Source organism: Oncorhynchus keta, chromosome 18 (genome assembly GCF_023373465.1).
Source record: "Oncorhynchus keta strain PuntledgeMale-10-30-2019 chromosome 18, Oket_V2, whole genome shotgun sequence".
Classification (NCBI taxonomy): domain Eukaryota; kingdom Metazoa; phylum Chordata; class Actinopteri; order Salmoniformes; family Salmonidae; genus Oncorhynchus; species Oncorhynchus keta.
This window is the reverse complement of record NC_068438.1, coordinates 12,354,758-12,374,757: the sequence shown is the minus strand read 5'-3', so window position 1 is coordinate 12,374,757 and position 20,000 is coordinate 12,354,758. Positions and strand designations below refer to the sequence as shown.

At 50.7% G+C, this 20,000-nt stretch overlaps 1 protein-coding gene across 1 annotated transcript in view; it reads left to right on the top strand.

The window, feature by feature from the left end:
• LOC118396830 (zinc finger protein neuro-d4) overlaps window positions 1-20,000 on the top strand; it is a 63,844-nt gene that overhangs the window by 12,607 nt on the left and 31,237 nt on the right. Inside the window, exons 2-5 of the mRNA XM_052467413.1 lie at window positions 3,336-3,365; window positions 7,825-7,985; window positions 13,681-13,788; window positions 14,136-14,263. Coding sequence (XP_052323373.1) covers window positions 3,336-3,365; window positions 7,825-7,985; window positions 13,681-13,788; window positions 14,136-14,263 — 427 coding nt within the window. The remainder of the gene's footprint in view (window positions 1-3,335; window positions 3,366-7,824; window positions 7,986-13,680; window positions 13,789-14,135; window positions 14,264-20,000) is intronic.

Sequence of the window (20,000 nt, the reverse complement as noted above, 5' to 3'; positions counted from 1 at the left end):
AGGGTGCAGATTGGGACATAGTCTAAGTCCCTTAGTCTTGTTCCAGTCCCTTCCTGCTGTGTGTCACATTTGGTCCTCTGGTATCCAGGCCTCCTCTCATCCCATAGAAAGCACTAGTGAGTGACCATAGGTTGGACTGCCGGGGAGGGAAGGGGGTCACAACATATCCCTTTTAATGCCCAGCCAGAACATCTCTAATCCCCAGTGCAGAGGTCGGGTCTGATGGTATAGTATGGAGTGTGAGGTGTAGCCAGTCCCAATATTCTGTCTTGTCTGTTACACTGGAATTTGTGCTATATGTCCTATATACTACTGTATGGATGACACACATATGTACTGTACAGCAGTATACTGTATGGATGACACACATATGTACTGTACAGCAGTATACTGTATGGATGACACACGTATGTACTGTACAGCAGTATTCTGTATGGATGACACACGTATGTACTGTACAGCAGTATACTGTATGGATGGCACACATATGTACTGTACAGCAGTATACTGTATGGATGACACACGTATGTACTGTACAGTAGTATACTGTATGGATGACACACGCATGTACTGTACAGCAGTATACTGTATGGATGACACACGTAAGTACTGTACAGCAGTATACTGTATGGATGACACACGTATGTACTGTACAGCAGTATTCTGTATGGATGACACACGTATGTACGTATGTACTGTACAGCAGTATACTGTATGGATGGCACACGTATGTACTGTACAGCAGTATACTGTATGGATGACACACGTAAGTACTGTACAGCAGTATACTGTATGGATGACACATGTATGTACTGTACAGCAGTATACTGTATGGATGACACACGCATGTACTGTACAGCAGGTTACTGTATGGATGACACACGTATGTACTGTACAGCAGTATACTGTATGGATGACACACGTATGTACTGTACAGCAGTATACTGTATAGATGACACACGTATGTACTGTACAGCAGTATACTGTATGGATGACACACATATGTACTGTACAGCAGTATACTGTATGGATGACACACGTACGTACTGTACAGCAGTATACTGTATGGATGACACACATATGTACTGTACAGCAGTATTCTGTATGGATGACACACGTATGTACTGTACAGCAGTATACTGTATGGATGACACACGTATGTACTGTACAGCAGGTTACTGTATGGATGACACACGTATGTACTGTACAGCAGTATACTGTATGGATGACACACGTATGTACTGTACAGCAGTATGCTGTATGGATGACACATGTATGTACTGTACAGCAGTATACTCTATGGATGACACACATATGTACTGTGTACAGTATACTGTATGGATGACACATGTATGTACTGTACAGCAGTATACTGTATGGATGACACATGTATGTACTGTACAGCAGTATACTGTATGGATGACACACATATGTACTGTGTACAGTATACTGTATGGATGACACACATATGTACTGTACAGCAGTATACTGTATGGATGACACACATATGTACTGTGTACAGTATACTGTATGGATGACACATGTATGTACTGTACAGCAGTATACTGTATGGATGACACACATATGTACTGTGTACAGTATACTGTATGGATGACACACGCATGTACTGTACAGCAGGTTACTGTATGGATGACACACGTATGTACTGTACAGCAGTATGCTGTATGGATGACACACGTATGTACTGTACAGCAGTATACTGTATGGATGACACACGTATGTACTGTACAGCAGTATGCTGTATGGATGACACACGTAAGTACTGTACAGCAGTATTCTGTATGGATGACACACGTATGTACTGTACAGCAGTATACTTTATGGATGACACACGTATGTACTGTACAGCAGTATGCTGTATGGATGACACACGTATGTACTGTACAGCAGTATACTGTATGGATGACACACGTATGTACTGTACAGCAGTATGCTGTATGGATGACACACGTATGTACTGTACAGCAGTATCCTGTATGGATGACACACGTATGTACTGTGTACAGTATACTGTATGGATGACACATGTATGTACTGTACAGCAGTATACTGTATGGATGACACACATATGTACTGTGTACAGTATACTGTATGGATGACACATGTATGTACTGTACAGCAGTATACTGTATGGATGACACACATATGTACTGTGTACAGTATACTGTATGGATGACACATGTATGTACTGTACAGCAGTATACTGTATGGATGACACACATATGTACTGTGTACAGTATACTGTATGGATGACACATGCATGTACTGTACAGCAGTATACTGTATGGATGACACACATATGTACTGTGTACAGTATACTGTATGGATGACACATATATGTGCTGTGTACAGTATACTGTATGGATGACACATGTATGTACTGTACAGCAGTATACTGTATGGATGACACACATATGTACTGTGTACAGTATACTGTATGGTGGAGATTGTATGTGATGTGTACTGTATATTGTATGGTTGCAAATCTATGTATTAACAGTCATTTGATCACTCTTTTGAGAAATGCAGATGAGATGAAATGCAGATGAGCTTTGTGATTGACATAAATTCCCTGAAAACACACGGTTATATTAACAGTATTGCACTTTTCATGTAGCCTCATTTTGACCAGCTAATAGCCCACCGAATACACACAATACTGTGTGTTGTATGGTTGTGATCCTATATACTGTATGTTGTATGGTTGTGATCCTATATACTGTATGTTGTATGTTTGTGATCCTATATACTGTATGTTGTATGGTTGTGATCCTATATACTGTGTGTTGTATGTTTTTGATCCTATATACTGTATGTTGTATGGTTGTGATCCTATATACTGCATGTTGTATGGTTGTGATCCTATATAGTGTATGTTGTATGGTTGTGATCCTATATACTGTATATTGTATGGTTGTGATGCTATATACTGTATGTTGTATGGTTGTGATCCTATAGACTGTATGTTGAATGGTTGTGATCCTATATACTGTATGTTGTATGGTTGTGATGCTATATACTGTATGTTGTATGGTTGTGATCCTATATACTGTATGTTGTGTGGTTGTGATGCTATATACTGTATGTTGTGTGGTTGTGATGCTATATACTGTATGTTGTATGGTTGTGATGCTATATACTGTGCACTGTATGAAGAATATACTGAATGTCTGCCATGGCTGGCAACCTTGGTGTTGTGACTGTGTTAGAGAAGCACCAGGAATAACATCGGTGATGTACAGGATTGAAGGAGAGGAGGGAAGGAGAGGAGGAAGGCAGTGACTCACAGTGCCCCTCTATCTTTGTGTTCACAGGCAATCTGGAGGAACCGTCATTAAGAACAGGTAAGGAGGAGGGGAGGAGGGGGAGGGGGGGGGGCAGGGGAGGAGATGGTTGCACAAGATAACAGACTAAATAAACTCTACAGGATACACAGTTACCCACGTTCACATGTACTACATAGACTTGCATTCACTTACAGTACAAATACACACACATACAGTGCCTTGCGAAAGTATTCGGCCCCCTTGAACTTTGCGACCTTTTGCCACATTTCAGGCTTCAAACATAAAGATATAAAACTGTATTTTTTTGTGAAGAATCAACAACAAGTGGGACACAATCATGAAGTGGAACGACATATATTGGATATTTCAAACTTTTTTAACAAATCAAAAACTGAAAAATTGGGCGTGCAAAATTACTATATACTGTATGTTGTATGGTTGTGATCCTATATACTGTGCACTGTATGAACAATATACTGAATGTCTGCCATGGCTGGCAACCTTGGTGTTGTGACTGTGTTAGAGAAGCACCATCAAGTGCCCACATGTACAACACACACACACACACCGCTGACATTATGTTGTCTAGCAGTGAACAGTTCTATTCTACCTCATTCGGCGACGCTGATTTCCTCGCTCCGTTCACACATTCAGAGCACTGTGTCTCACCTTTCATGTGTCACTACATGCCCTGGCACCACACAGCCCAGGTCCTTCTGATGAGTCTCTACATGCCCTGGCACCACACAGCCCAGGTCCTTCTGATGAGTCTCTACATGCCCTGGCACCACACAGCCCAGGTCCTTCTGATGAGTCTCTACATGCCCTGGCACCACACAGCCCAGGTCCTTCTGATGAGTCTCTACATGCCCTGGCACCACACAGCCCAGGTCCTTCTGATGAGTCTCTACATGCCCTGGCACCACACAGCCCAGGTCCTTCTGATGAGTCTCTACGTGCCCTGGCACCACACAGCCCAGGTCCTTCTGATGAGTCTCTACATGCCCTGGCACCACACAGCCCAGGTCCTTCTGATGAGTCTCTACATGCCCTGGTACCACACAGCCCAGGTCCTTCTGATGAGTCTCTACATGCCTTGGCACCACACAGCCCAGGTCCTTCTGATGAGTCTCTACGTGCCCTGGCACCACACAGCCCAGGTCCTTCTGATGAGTCTCTACATGCCCTGGTACCACACAGCCCAGGTCCTTCTGATGAGTCTCTACGTGCCCTGGCACCACACAGCCCAGGTCCTTCTGATGAGTCTCTACATGCCCTGGTACCACACAGCCCAGGTCCTTCTGATGAGTCTCTACGTGCCCTGGTACCACACAGCCCATGTCCTTCTGATGAGTCTCTACATGCCCTGGCACCTCACAGCCCAGGTCCTTCTGATGAGTCTCTACGTGCCCTGGTACCACACAGCCCAGGTCCTTCTGATGAGTCTCTACATGCCCTGGTACCACACAGCCCAGGTCCTTCTGATGAGTCTCTACATGCCCTGGTACCACAGCCCAGGTCCTTCTGATGAGTCTCTACATGCCCTGGCACCACACAGCCCAGGTCCTTCTGATGAGTTTCTACATGCCCTGGCACCACACAGCCCAGGTCCTTCTGATGAGTCTCTACATGCCCTGGTACCCACAGCCCAGGTCCTTCCGATGAGTCTCTACGTGCCCTGGCACCACACAGCCCAGGTCCTTCTGATGAGTCTCTACATGCCCTGGCACCACACAGCCCAGGTCCTTCTGATGAGTCTCTACTTGCCCTGGCACCACACAGCCCAGGTCATTCTGATGAGTCTCTACGTGCCCTGGCACCACACAGCCCAGGTCCTTCTGATGAGTCTCTACTTGCCCTGGCACCACACAGCCCAGGTCATTCTGATGAGTCTACGTGCCCTGGCACCACACAGCCCATGTCCTTCTGATGAGTCTCTACGTGCCCTGGTACCACACAGCCCAGGTCCTTCTGATGAGTCTCTACGTGCCCTGGTACCACATAGCCCAGGTCCTTCTGATGAGTCTCTACATGCCCTGGTACCACACAGCCCAGGTCCTTCTGATGAGTCTCTACGTGCTCTGGCACCACACAGCCCAGGTCCGTCTGATGAGTCTCTACGTGCCCTGGCACCACACAGCCCAGGTCATTCTGATGAGTCTCCACGTGCCCTGGCACCACACAGCCCATGTCCTTCTGATGATTCTCTACATGCCCTGGCACCACACAGCCCAGGTCCTTCTGATGAGTCTCTACATGCCCTGGCACCACACAGCCCAGGTCCTTCTGATGAGTCTCTACATGCCCTGGTACCACACAGCCCAGGTCCTTCTGATGAGTCTCTACATGCCCTGGCACCACACAGCCCAGGTCCTTCTGATGAGTCTCTACATGCCCTGGCACCACACAGCCCAGGTCCTTCTGATGAGTCTCTACATGCCCTGGTACCACACAGCCCAGGTCCGTCTGATGAGTCTCTACGTGCCCTGGCACCACACAGCCCAGGTCATTCTGATGAGTCTCCACGTGCCCTGGCACCACACAGCCCATGTCCTTCTGATGAGTCTCTACATGCCCTGGTACCACACAGCCCAGGTCCTTCTGATGAGTCTCCACGTGCCCTGGCACCACACAGCCCATGTCCTTCTGATGAGTCTCTACATGCCCTGGCACCACACAGCCAAGGTCCTTCTGATGAGTCTCTACATGCCCTGGTACCACAGCCCAGGTCCTTCTGATGAGTCTCTACATGCCTTGGCACCACACAGCCCAGGTCCTTCTGATGAGTCTCTACGTGCCCTGTTACCACACAGCCCAGGTCCTTCTGATGAGTCTCTACATGCCCTGGTACCACACAGCCAAGGTCCTTCTGATGAGTCTCTACATGCCTTGGCACCACACAGCCCAGGTCCTTCTGATGAGTCTCTACATGCCCTGGCACCACACAGCCCAGGTCCTTCTGATGAGTCTCTACATGCCCTGGTACCACACAGCCCAGGTCCTTCTGATGAGTCTCTACGTGCCCTGGCACCACACAGCCCAGGTCCTTCTGATGAGTCTCTACATGCCCTGGTACCACACAGCCCAGGTCCTTCTGATGAGTCTCTACGTGCCCTGGTACCACACAGCACATGTCCTTCTGATGAGTCTCTACATGCCCTGGCACCTCACAGCCCAGGTCCTTCTGATGAGTCTCTACGTGCCCTGGTACCACACAGCCCAGGTCCTTCTGATGAGTCTCTACATGCCCTGGCACCACACAGCCCAGGTCCTTCTGATGAGTCTCTACATGCCCTGGTACCACACAGCCCAGGTCCTTCTGATGAGTCTCTACATGCCCTGGCACCACACAGCCCAGGTCCTTCTGATGAGTTTCTACATGCCCTGGCACCACACAGCCCAGGTCCTTCTGATGAGTCTCTACATGCCCTGGTACCACACAGCCCAGGTCCTTCCGATGAGTCTCTACGTGCCCTGGCACCACACAGCCCAGGTCCTTCTGATGAGTCTCTACATGCCCTGGCACCACACAGCCCAGGTCCTTCTGATGAGTCTCTACTTGCCCTGGCACCACACAGCCCAGGTCATTCTGATGAGTCTCTACGTGCCCTGGCACCACACAGCCCAGGTCCTTCTGATGAGTCTCTACTTGCCCTGGCACCACACAGCCCAGGTCATTCTGATGAGTCTACGTGCCCTGGCACCACACAGCCCATGTCCTTCTGATGAGTCTCTACGTGCCCTGGTACCACACAGCCCAGGTCCTTCTGATGAGTCTCTACGTGCCCTGGTACCACATAGCCCAGGTCCTTCTGATGAGTCTCTACATGCCCTGGTACCACACAGCCCAGGTCCTTCTGATGAGTCTCTACGTGCTCTGGCACCACACAGCCCAGGTCCGTCTGATGAGTCTCTACGTGCCCTGGCACCACAGCCCAGGTCATTCTGATGAGACTCCACGTGCCCTGGCACCACACAGCCCATGTCCTTCTGATGAGTCTCTACATGCCCTGGTACCACACAGCCCAGGTCCTTCTGATGAGTCTCTACATGCCCTGGCACCACACAGCCCAGGTCCTTCTGATGAGTCTCTACATGCCCTGGCACCACACAGCCCAGGTCCTTCTGATGATTCTCTACATGCCCTGGCACCACACAGCCCAGGTCCTTCTGATGAGTCTCTACATGCCCTGGCACCACACAGCCCAGGTCCTTCTGATGAGTCTCTACATGCCCTGGTACCACACAGCCCAGGTCCTTCTGATGAGTCTCTACATGCCCTGGCAACACACAGCCCAGTTATTCTGAGAAACCCACGGCCAGACCCAGAGAGAGACAGAAGAATGATACTGTACTTTGGAAAAACAGATGCTCCATCTTCACGTTCTCACTGTAGAGTGTGGATAATGCAATGTCGACGTGTGGGTCCTGAAGTGAAATGACCTAGGTTAACAGGGCTCTGCGTCTCTCTCTCTTGCCTCCCTGTGCCCCTTGTGTGCCACCCTGTCTGTGCCAGTCTGGGCGAGGAGTTCTACAGAGAGGCCATCGAGCACTGCCGCAGCTACAATGCCCGCCTGTGTGCTGAGCGCTCCATGCGCCTGCCCTTCCTGGACTCCCAGACCGGCGTGGCACAGAGCAACTGCTACATCTGGATGGAGAAGAACCACCGTGGCCCAGGTGTGTATGTGTGTGTGTGTCTGTCCTTGTGCGTGTGTGTGTGAGGTCTGGGCTGCGTGCATGTGCGTGTGTGTGTTCGTGGACAGCATGTTAGAGTGTGTTCCACTGCATGAAGCCCTGTAACAAAACACAGGGTAAGAGGCAGCATGAAGAGGTATGAGGCCTGGGGTAGGGAGGTCTGGAACACAGCCTCCAGGTGTTCCGAGTTCAGTTCTCCTCTGCTCTCAGCAGCCCTTTGTCCTCTGTGTTGTTCTCCCCTCTTCTCCCTCTCTCTATCGTTCTCTCCCCCTCTTCTCCCTCTCTCTATTGTTCTCTCTCCCCTCTTCTCCCTCTCTCTATTGTTCTCTCTCCCTCTTCTCCCTCTCTCTATCGTTCTCTCCCCTCTTCTCCCTCTCTCTATCGTTCTCTATCCCTCTTCTCCCTCTCTCTATTGTTCTCTATCCCCTCTTCTCCCTCTCTCTATCGTTCTCTCTCCCCTCTTCTCCCTCTCTCTATCGTTCTCTATCCCTCTTCTCCCTCTCTCTATTGTTCTCTATCCCCTCTTCTCCCTCTCTCTCGTTCTCTCCCCCTCTTCTCCCTCTCTCTATTGTTCTCTATCCCCTCTTCTCCCTCTCTCTATCATTCTCTCCCCCTCTTCTCCCTCTCTCTATTGTTCTCTATCCCCTCTTCTCCCTCTCTCTATCGTTCTCTCCCCCTCTTCTCCCTCTCTCTATCGTTCTACATTTACATTTACATTTAAGTCATTTAGCAGACGCTCTTATCCAGAGCGACTTACAAATTGGTGCATTCACCTTATGACATCCAGTGGAACAGCCACTTTACAATAGTGCATCTAAATCTTTTAAGGGGGGAGAAGGATTACTTTATCCTATCCTAGGTATTCCTTAAAGAGGTGGGGTTTCAGGTGTCTCCGGAAGGTGGTGATTGACTCCGCTGTCCTGGCGTCGTGAGGGAGTTTGTTCCACCATGGGGGCCAGAGCAGCGAACAGTTTTGACTGGGCTGAGCGGGAACTGTACTTCCTCAGTGGTAGGGAGGCGAGCAGGCCAGAGGTGGATGAACGCAGTGCCCTTGTTTGGGTGTAGGGCCTGATCAGAGCCTGGAGGTACTGAGGTGCCGTACCCCTCACATCTCCGTAGGCAAGCACCATGGTCTTGTAGCGGATGCGAGCTTCAACTGGAAGCCAGTGGAGAGAGCGGAGGAGCGGGGTGACGTGAGAGAACTTGGGAAGGTTGAACACCAGACGGGCTGCGGCGTTCTGGATGAGTTGTAGGGGTTTAATGGCACAGGCAGGGAGCCCAGCCAACAGCGAGTTGCAGTAATCCAGACGGGAGATGACAAGTGCCTGGATTAGGACCTGCGCCGCTTCCTGTGTGAGGCAGGGTCGTACTCTGCGGATGTTGTAGAGCATGAACCTACAGGAACGGGCCACCTCCTTGATGTTAGTTGAGAACGACAGGGTGTTGTCCAGGATCACGCCAAGGTTCTTAGCGCTCTGGGAGGAGGACACAATGGAGTTGTCAACCGTGATGGCGAGATCATGGAACGGGCAGTCCTTCCCCGGGAGGAAGAGCAGCTCCGTCTTGCCGAGGTTCAGCTTGAGGTGGTGATCCGTCATCCACACTGATATGTCTGCCAGACATGCAGAGATGCGATTCGCCACCTGGTCACCTGGTTCTCTCTCCCCTCTTCTCCCTCTCTCTATCGTTCTCTCCCCCTCTTCTCCCTCTCTCTATTGTTCTCTATCCCCTCTTCTCCCTCTCTCTATCTTTCTCTCTCCCCTCTCCTCTCTCTTTCTCTCTAACCTTTACTCCCTCTCTCTATCTTTCTCTCTCCCCTCTCCTCCCTCCCTCTCTCTTTCTCTCTCCCCTCCCCTCCCTCACTCGATCCTTCTCTCTCCCCTCTCCTCCCTCCCTCTATCTTTCTCTCTCCCCTCTCCTCCCTCACTCGATCCTTCTCTCTCCCCTCTCCTTCCTCTCTATCTTTCTCTCTCCCCTCTCCTCCCTCACTATATCCTTCTTTCTCCCCTCTCCTCCCTCACTACATCCTTCTTTCGCCCCTCCCCTCTCCTCCCTCACTATATCATTCTCTCTCCCCTCTCCTTCCTCTCTATCTTTCTCTCTCCCCTCTCCTCCCTCACTCTCACCTTCTTTCTCTCCTCCCTCGCTACATCCTTCTTTCTCCCATCTCCTCCCTCACTATATCCTTCTTTCTCCCCTCTCCTCCCTCACTATATCCTTCTTTCTCTCTCCCCTCTCCTCCCTCACTACATCCTTCTTTCTCCCCTCTCCTCCCTCACTCTATCCTTCTTTCTCCCCTCTCCTCCCTCACTCTATCCTTCTTTCTCTCTCCCCTCTCCTCCCTCACTACATCCTTCTTTCTCCCCTCTCCTCCCTCACTCTATCCTTCTCTCTCCCCTCTCCTCCCTCACTCTATCCTTCTCTCTCCCCTCTCCTCCCTCACTCTATCCTCCTCTCTCCCCTCTCCTCCCTCACTATCCTTATCTCTCCCCCTCCTCTCTCACACCTATACCTTCTCTCTCCCCTCTCCTTCCTCTCTATCTTTCTCTCTCCCCTCTCCTCCCTCACTCTATCCTCCTCTCCCCCCTCTCCTCCCTCACTCTATTCTTCTCTCTCTCCCCTCTCCTCCCTCTCTCTTTTCCTCCCCTCCCCTCCCTCACTATCCTTCTCTCTCCCCTCTCCTCCCTCACTCTATCCTTCTCTCTCCCCTCTCCTTCCTCTCTATCTTTCTCTCTCCCCTCTCCTCCCTCACTCTATCCTCCTCTCTCCCCTCCTCCCTCACTATCCTTATCTCTCCCCCTCCTCTCTCATACCTATCCTTCTCTCTCCCCTCTCCTTCCTCTCTATCTTTCTCTCTCCCCTCTCCTCCCTCACTCTATCCTCCTCTCCCCCCTCTCCTCCCTCACTCTATCCTTCTCTCTCTCCCCTCTCCTCCCTCTCTCTTTTCCTCCCCTCCCCTCCCTCACTATCCTTCTCTCTCAGAGACTGATGGAGGTATAGGTTTGTCAAGCGCAGAGACTGATGGAGGTATATGTTTGTCAAGCACAGAGACTGATGGAGGTATAGGTTTGTCAAGCACAGAGACTGATGGAGGTACAGGTTTGTCAAGCACAGAGACTGATGGAGGTACAGGTTTGTCAAGCACAGAGACTGATGGAGGTATAGGTTTGTCAAGCACAGAGACTGATGGAGGTACAGGTTTGTCAAGCACAGAGACTGATGGAGGTATATATTTGTCAAGCACAGAGACTGATGGAGGTATAGGTTTGTCAAGCACAGAGACTGATGGAGGTATAGGTTTGTCAAGCACAGAGACTGATGGAGGTACAGGTTTGTCAAGCACAGAGACTGATGGATGTATATGTTTGTCAAGCACAGAGACTGATGGAGGTATAGGTTTTCAAGCACAGAGACTGATGGAGGTATAGGTTTGTCAAGCACAGAGACTGATGGAGGTACAGGTTTGTCAAGCACAGAGACTGATGGATGTATATGTTTGTCAAGCACAGAGACTGATGGAGGTATAGGTTTTTCAAGCACAGAGACTGATGGAGGTATAGGTTTGTCAAGCACAGAGACTGATGGAGGTATAGGTTTGTCAAGCACAGAGACTGATTGAGGTATAGGTTTGTCAAGCACAGAAACTGATGGAGGTACAGGTTTGTCAAGCACAGAGACTGATGGAGGTACAGGTTTGTCAAGCACAGAGACTGATGGAGGTATAGGTTTGTCAAGCACAGAGACTGATGGAGGTACAGGTTTGTCAAGCACAGTGACTGATGGAGGTACAGGTTTGTCAAGCACAGAGACTGATGGAGGTATAGGTTTGTCAAGCACAGAGACTGATGGAGGTACAGGTTTGTCAAGCACAGAGACTGATAGAGGTACAGGTTTGTCAAGCACAGAGACTGATGGAGGTATAGGTTTGTCAACCACAGAGACTGATGGAGGTACAGGTTTGTCAAGCACAGAGACTGATGGAGGTATAGGTTTGTCAAGCACAGAGACTGATGGAGGTATAGGTTTGTCAAGCACAGAGACTGATGGAGGTATAGGTTTGTCAAGCACAGAGACTGATAGAGGTAGAGGTTTGTCAAGCACAGAGACTGATGGAGGTACAGGTTTGTCAAGCACAGAGACTGATGGAGGTACAGGTTTGTCAAGCACAGAGACTGATGGAGGTATAGGTTTGTCAAGCACAGAGACTGATGGAGGTATAGGTTTGTCAAGCACAGAGACTGATTGAGGTACAGGTTTGTCAAGCACAGAGACTGATGGAGGTATAGGTTTGTCAAGCACAGAGACTGGTGGAGGTACAGGTTTGTCAAGCACAGAGACTGATGGAGGTACAGGTTTGTCAAGCACAGAGACTGATGGAGGTATAGGTTTGTCAAACACAGAGACTGATTGAGGTATAGGTTTGTCAAGCACAGAGACTGATGGAGGTAGAGGTTTGTCAAGTACAGAGACTGATGGAGGTAGAGGTTTGTCAAGCACAGAGACTGATGGAGGTACAGGTTTGTCAAGCACAGAGACTGATGGAGGTACAGGTTTGTCAAGCACAGAGACTGATGGAGGTATAGGTTTGTCAAGCACAGAGACTGATGGAGGTATAGGTTTGTCAAGCACAGAGACTGATGGAGGTATAGGTTTGTCAAGCACAGAGACTGATTGAGGTACAGGTTTGTCAAGAACAGAGACTGATGGAGGTACAGGTGTGTCAAGCACAGAGACTGATGGAGGTATAGGTTTGTCAAGCACAGAGACTGATGGAGCTAGAGGTTTGTCAAGCACGGAGACTGATGGAGGTACAGGTTTGTCAAGCACAGAGACTGATGGAGGTACAGGTTTGTCAAGCACAGAGACTGGTGGAGGTATAGGTTTGTCAAGCACAGAGACTGATGGAGGTATAGGTTTGTCAAGCACAGAGACTGATGGAGGTATAGGTTTGTCAAGCACGGAGACTGATGGAGGTACAGGTTTGTCAAGCACAGAGACTGATGGAGGTACAGGTTTGTCAAGCACAGAGACTGATGGAGGTAGAGGTTTGTCAAGCACGGAGACTGATGGAGGTACAGGTTTGTCAAGCACAGAGACTGGTGGAGGTACAGGTTTGTCAAGCACAGAGACTAATGGAGGTACAGGTTTGTCAAGCACAGAGACTGATAGAGGTACACGTTTGTCAAGCACAGAGACTGATAGAGGTATAGGTTTGTCAAGCACAGAGACTGATAGAGGTACAGGTTTGTCAAGCACAGAGACTGATAGAGGTACACGTTTGTCAAGCACAGAGACTGATGGAGGTACAGGTTTGTCAAGCACAGAGACTGATGGAGGTACAGGTTTGTCAAGCACAGAGACTGATGGAGGTACAGGTTTGTCAAGCACAGAGACTGATGGAGGTACAGGTTTGTCAAGCACAGAGACTGATGGAGGTACAGGTTTGTCAAGCACAGAGACTGATGGAGGTACAGGTTTGTCAAGCACAGAGACTGATGGAGGTATAGGTTTGTCAAGCACAGAGACCATAAAAGCTTAGAATTTCTGTTTGCACAAAAAAAACGAACATGTCCCTTCTATTTAAAGTGGATAACCTCACCTTAACCCCTTCAGTATAGTTTAGTCTGTTTTAGCAGTTTTTCACAACTTGTTGCATTGTTCTTTGTTTGGCCCCCAGGTTTGGCCCCAGGACAGTTGTATACTTACCCTGCGCGCTGCTGGCGCAAGAAGAGACGGCTAAACATTCTGGAGGACCCTCGCCTCGGACCCATTGAGTTTAAGATCGGTACGTGACAAGAGAACTGGAAAAGAGGATGAGGAGGCCGTAGAATGACGGAGAAAAACCACAGGAGGCTGGTGGCTTTTTAATTGTGGAGAACGGGCTCCTGGCTTCAGTGGAAAAAGTGGAATGGTAACAAATACGTCAGAAACATGGTTTCCATGGTTTCCAGGTGTTTGATGCCATTTCCATTCACTCCGTTCTAGACATTATTATGAGCCGTCCTCCCCTCAGCAGCCTCCTGTGGTGTACTGTAGCTGTACTGTCTGTCAGGGCAAAGGGGTAGCTGGGAAGGAATTCTAACATGTAGTAGCAGGGGAGTGTTACTGTATGGTGTGTGTGTGTGTGTTCAGACTACGAGGCGTCTCTGAAGAAGGAAGGGGGCTTGCCGGAGGGGCCGGTGTTGGAATCACTGCTCAGTGGAGAGACTCTGGACAAGAAGGTGGAGACCAAGGAAGAGGAACCTATGAGCGAGTGCCAGGTAAGAGGAGCTTAGAATCACTCATGGTGGCCCACACACACACACACACACACACACACACACACACATGCTCTCTTGGAGCCCTCTGACCCATTCCTCTACGTCTTCACCTGTGTAGTTTATTTATTGTCCTCTCTCCCTCTCTGGTTCTCTCTCTCCCCCTCTGGTTCTCTCTCTCCCTCTCTGGTTCTCTCTCTCCCTCTCTGGTTCTCTCTCTCCCTCTCTGGTTCTCTCTCTCCCTCTCTGGTTCTCTCTCCCTCTCTGGTTCTCTCTCTCCCTCTCTGGTTCTCTCTCTCCCTCTCTGGTTCTCTCTCTCCCTCTCTGGTTCTCTCTCCCTCTCTGGTTCTCTCTCTCCCTCTCTGGTTCTCTCTCCTCTCCTCTCTCCCTCTCTGGTTCTCTCTCCCTCTCTGGTTCTCTCTCCCTCTCTGGTTCTCTCTCTCTCTCTGGTTCTCTCTCTCTCTGGTTCTCTCTCCCTCTCTGGTTCTCTCTCCCTCTCTGGTTCTCTCTCTCCCTCTCTGGTTCTCTCTCTCCCTCTCTGGTTCTCTCTCCCTCTCTGGTTCTCTCTCTCCCTCTCTGGTTCTCTCTCCCTCTCTGGTTCTCTCTCCCTCTCTGGTTCTCTCTCTCCTCTCTGGTTCTCTCTCCCTCTCTGGTTCTCTCTCTCTCTGGTTCTCTCTCTCTCTGGTTCTCTCTCCCTCTCTGGTTCTCTCTCTCCCTCTCTGGTTCTCTCTCCCTCTCTGGTTCTCTCTCCCTCTCTGGTTCTCTCTCTCCTCTCTGGTTCTCTCTCCTCTCTGGTTTCTCTCTCTCCCTCTCTGGTTCTCTCTCCCTCTCTGGTTCTCTCTCTCCCTCTCTCTCTCTCTAGCTCTCTGGTTCTCTCTCCCTCTCTGGTTCTCTCTCTCCCTCTCTGGTTCTCTCTCCTCTCTGGTTCTCTCTCTCCCTCTCTGGTTCTCTCTCCCTCTCTGGTTCTCTCTCCCTCTCTGGTTCTCTCTCTCCCTCTCTGGTTCTCTCTCCCTCTCTGGTTCTCTCTCTCCCTCTCTGGTTCTCTCTCTCTCTCCCTCTCTGGTTCTCTCTCCCTCTCTGGTTCTCTCTCTCCCTCTCTGGTTCTCTCTCTCCCTCTCTGGTTCTCTCTCTCCCTCTCTGGTTCTCTCTCTCCCTCTCTGGTTCTCTCTCCCTCTCTGGTTCTCTCTCTCCCTCTCTGGTTCTCTCTCTCCCTCTCTGGTTCTCTCTCCCTCTCTGGTTCTCTCTCTCCCTCTCTGGTTCTCTCTCTCCCTCTCTGGTTCTCTCTCTCCCTCTCTGGTTCTCTCTCCCTCTCTGGTTCTCTCTCTCCCTCTCTGGTTCTCTCTCCTCTCTCTGGTTCTCTCTCTCCTCTCTGGTTCTCTCTCCCTCTCTGGTTCTCTCTCTCCCTCTCTGGTTCTCTCTCCCTCTCTGGTTCTTCTCTCTCTGGTTCTCTCTCCCTCTCTGGTTCTCTCTCTCCCTCTCTGGTTCTCTGGTTCTCTCTCTCCCTCTCTGGTTCTCTCTCTCCCTCTCTGGTTCTCTCTCTCCCTCTCTGGTTTCTCTCTCCCTCTCTGGTTCTCTCTCCCTCTCTGGTTCTCTCTCTCCCTCTCTGGTTCTCTCTCTCCCTCTCTGGTTTCTCTCTCTCTGGTTCTCTGGTTCTCTCTCTCCCTCTCTGTTCTTTCTCCTCTCTCTCTCTGGTTCTCTCTCCCTCTCTGGTTCTCTCTCTCCCTCTCTGGTTTCTCTCTCCCCTCTCTGGTTCTCTCTCCCTCTCTGGTTCTCTCTCTCCCTCTCTGGTTCTCTCTCTCTCCTCTCTGGTTCTCTCTCCCTCTCTGGTTCTCTCTCTCCCTCTCTGGTTCTCTCTCTAGCTCTCTGGTTCTCTCTCCCTCTCTGGTTTCTCTCTCTCCCTCTCTGGTTCTCTCTCCTCTCTGGTTCTCTCTCTCCTCTCTGGTTCTCTCTCTCCTCTCTCTGGTTCTCTCTCTCCCTCTCTGGTTCTCTCTCTCCCTCTCTGGTTCTCTCTCTCCCTCTCTGGTTCTCTCTCCCTCTCTGGTTCTCTCTCTCCCTCTCTGGTTCTCTCTCTCTCTCTCCCTCTCTGGTTTCTCTCTCTCCCTCTCTGGTTCTCTCTCTCCCTCTCTGGTTCTCTCTCTCCCTCTCTGGTTCTCTCTCTCTGGTTCTCTCTCCCTCTCTGGTTCTCTCTGGTTCTCTCCTCCTCTCTCTGGTTCTCTCTCTCCTCTCTGGTTTCTCTCTCCCTCTCTGGTTCTCTCTCTCCCCTCTCTGGTTCTCTCTCTCCCTCTCTCTCTCTCCCTCTCTGGTTCTCTCTCTCCCTCTCTGGTTCTCTCTCTCTCCCTCTCTGGTTCTCTCTCTCCCTCTCTGGTTCTCTCTCTCCCTCTCTGGTTCTCTCTCTCCCTCTCTGGTTCTCTCTCTCCCTCTCTGGTTCTCTCTCTCCCTCTCTGGTTCTCTCTCTCCCTCTCTGGTTCTCTCTCTCCCTCTCTGGTTTCTCTCTCCCTCTCTGGTTCTCTCTCTCCCTCTCTGGTTCTCTCTCCCTCTCTGGTTCTCTCTCTAGCTCTCTGGTTCTCTCTCTCCCTCTCTGGTTCTCTCTCTCCCTCTCTGGTTCTCTCTCTCCTCTCTCTGGTTCTCTCCCTCTCTGGTTCTCTCTCTCTCTGGTTCTCTCTGGTTCTCTCTCCCTCTCTGGTTCTCTCTCTCCCTCTCTGGTTCTCTCTCTCCCTCTCTGGTTCTCTCTCCCTCTCTGGTTCTCTCTCTCCCTCTCTGGTTCTCTCTCTCCCTCTCTGGTTCTCTCTCTAGCTCTCTGGTTCTCTCTCTCCCTCTCTGGTTCTCTCTCTCTCTCTCTGGTTCTCTCTCTAGCTCTCTGGTTCTCTCTCTCACTCTCTGGTCTCTCTCTCCCTCTCTGGTTCTCTCTCCCCCTCTCTGGTTCTCTCTCTCCTCTCTGGTTCTCTCTCCCTCTCTGGTTCTCTCTCTCCCTCTCTGGTTCTCTCTCTCCCTCTCTGGTTCTCTCTCTCCTCTCTGGTTCTCTCTCTCCCTCTCTGGTTTCTCTCTCCCTCTCTGGTTCTCTCTCTCCCTCTCTGGTTCTCTCTCTCCCTCTCTGGTTCTCTCTTCTAGCTCTCTGGTTTCTCTCTCTCCTCTCTGGTTCTCTCTCTAGCTCTCTGGTCTCCTCTCTGGTTCTCTTTCCTCTCTGGTTCTCTCTGGCTCTCTGGTTCTCTCTCTCCCTCTCTGGTTCTCTCTCCTCTCTGGTTCTCTCTCTCTCTGGTTCTCTCTCTCCCTCTCTGGTTTCTCTCTCCCTCTCTGGTTCTCTCTCTCCCTCTCTGGTTCTTCTCTCTCTCCCTCTCTGGTTCTCTCTCCCTCTCTGGTTTCTCTCTCCCTCTCTGGTTCTCTCTCTCCCTCTCTGGTTCTCTCTCTCCCTCTCTGGTTCTCTCTCCCTCTCTGGTTCTCTCTCCCTCTCTGGTTCTCTCTCTCTCTCTGGTTTCTCTCCCTCTCTGGTTCTCTCTCTCCCTCTCTGGTTTCTCTCTCTCCCTCTCTGGTTCTCTCTCTCCCTCTCTGGTTCTCTCTCCCTCTCTGGTTTCTCTCTCTCTGGTTCTCTCCTCTCTGGTTCTCTCTCTCCCTCTCTGGTTCTCTCTCTCCTCTCTGGTTCTCTCTCCCTCTCTGGTTCTCTCTCTCCCTCTCTGGTTCTCTCTCTCCCTCTCTGGTTCTCTCTCTCCCTCTCTGGTTCTCTCTCTCCTCTCTGGTTCTCTCTCTCCCTCTCTGGTTCTCTCTCTCCCTCTCTGGTTCTCTGGTTCTCTCTCCCTCTCTGGTTCTCTCTCTCCCTCTCTGGTTCTCTCTCTCCCTCTCTGGTTCTCTCTCCCTCTCTGGTTCTCTCTCTCCCTCTCTGGTTCTCTCTCTCCCTCTCTGGTTCTCTCTCTAGGTCTCTGGTTCTCTCTCTCCCTCTCTGGGTTCTCTCTGGTTCTCCCTCTCTGGTTTCTCTCTCCCTCTCTGGTTCTCTCTCTCCCTCTCTGGTTCTCTCTCCCTCTCTGGTTCTCTCTCTCCCTCTCTGGTTCTCTCTCTCCCTCTCTGGTTCTCTCTCTCCCTCTCTGGTTCTCTCTCCCTCTCTGGTTCTCTCTCTCCCTCTCTGGTTCTCTCTCTCCCTCTCTGGTTCTCTCTCTCCTCTCTGGTTCTCTCTCCCTCTCTGGTTCTCTCTCTCCCTCTCTGGTTCTCTCTCTCCCTCTCTGGTTCTCTCTCTCACTCTCTGGTTCTCTCCCTCTCTCTCCCTCTCTGGTTTCTCTCTCTCCCTCTCTGGTTCTCTCTCTCCCTCTCTGGTTCTCTCCCTCTCTGGTCTCTTCTCTCTCTCTCTCTCTCTGGTTCTCTCTCTCTCTGGTTCTCTCTGGTCTCTGGTTCTCTCCTCTCTGGTTCTCTCTCTCCCTCTCTGGTGGTCTCCCTCTCTGGTTCTCTCTCCCTCTCTGGTTCTCTCCCTCTCTGGTTCTTCTCTCCTCTCTGGTTCTCTCTGGTTCTCTCTCTCCCTCTCTGGTTCTCTCTCTCCTCTCTGGTTCTCTCTCTCCCTCTCTGGTTCTCTCTCTCCCTCTCTGGTTCTCTCTCTCCCTCTCTGGTTCTCTCTCCCTCTCTGGTTCTCTCTCTCCCTCTCTGGTTCTCTCTCCCTCTCTGGTTCTCTCTCCCTCTCTGGTTCTCTCTCCCTCTCTGGTTCTCTCTCTCCCTCTCTGGTTCTCTCTCTCCCTCTCTGGTTCTCTCTCTCCTCTCTGGTTCTCTCTCTCCCTCTCTGGTTCTCTCTCTCCCTCTCTGGTTCTCTCTCTCCCTCTCTGGTTCTCTCTCCCTCTCTGGTTCTCTCTCTCCCTCTCTGGTTCTCTCTCTAGCTCTCTGGTTCTCTCTCTCCCTCTCTGGTTCTCTCTCCCTCTCTGGTTCTCTCTCTCCCTCTCTGGTTCTCTCTCTCCCTCTCTGGTTTCTCTCTCTCCTCTCTGGTTCTCTCTCCCTCTCTGGTTCTCTCCTCCCTCTCTGGTTCTCTCTCTCCCTCTCTGGTTCTCTCTCTCCCTCTCTGGTTCTCTCTCTCCCTCTCTGGTTCTCTCTCTCCCTCTCTGGTTCTCTCTCTCCCTCTCTGGTTCTCTCTCTCCCTCTCTGGTTCTCTCTCTAGCTCTCTGGTTCTCTCTCTCCCTCTCTGGTTCTCTCTCTAGCTCTCTGGTTCTCTCTCTCGCTCTCTGGTTCTCTCTATCTCACTCTCTGGTTCTCTCTCTCCCTCTCTGGTTTCTCTCTCTCCCTCTCTGGTTCTCTCTCTCTGGTTCTCTCTCCTCTCTGGTTCTTCTCTCTCTCTCTCCCTCTCTGGTTCTCTCTCTCCCTCTCTGGTTTCTCTCTCCCTCTCTGGTTCTCTCTCTCCTCTCTGGTTCTCTCTCTCCCTCTCTGGTTCTCTCTAGCTCTCTGGTTCTCTCTCCCTCTCTGGTTCTCTCTCTCCCTCTCTGGTTCTCTCTCTCCCTCTCTGGTTCTCTCTTCCCTCTCTGGTTCTCTCTCCCTCTCTGGTTCTCTCTCTCCCACTCTGGTTCTCTCTCTCCCTCTCTGGTTCTCTCTCTCTACCTCTCTGGTTCTCTCTCTCCCTCTCTGGTTCTCTCTCTAGCTCTCTGGTTCTCTCTCTCACTATCTGGTTCTCTCTCTCCCTCTCTGGTTCTCTCTCTCCATCTCTGGTGCTCTCTCTCCCTCTCTGGTTCTCTCTCTCGCTCTCTGGTTCTCTCTCTCTAGCTCTCTGGTTCTCTCTCTCTAG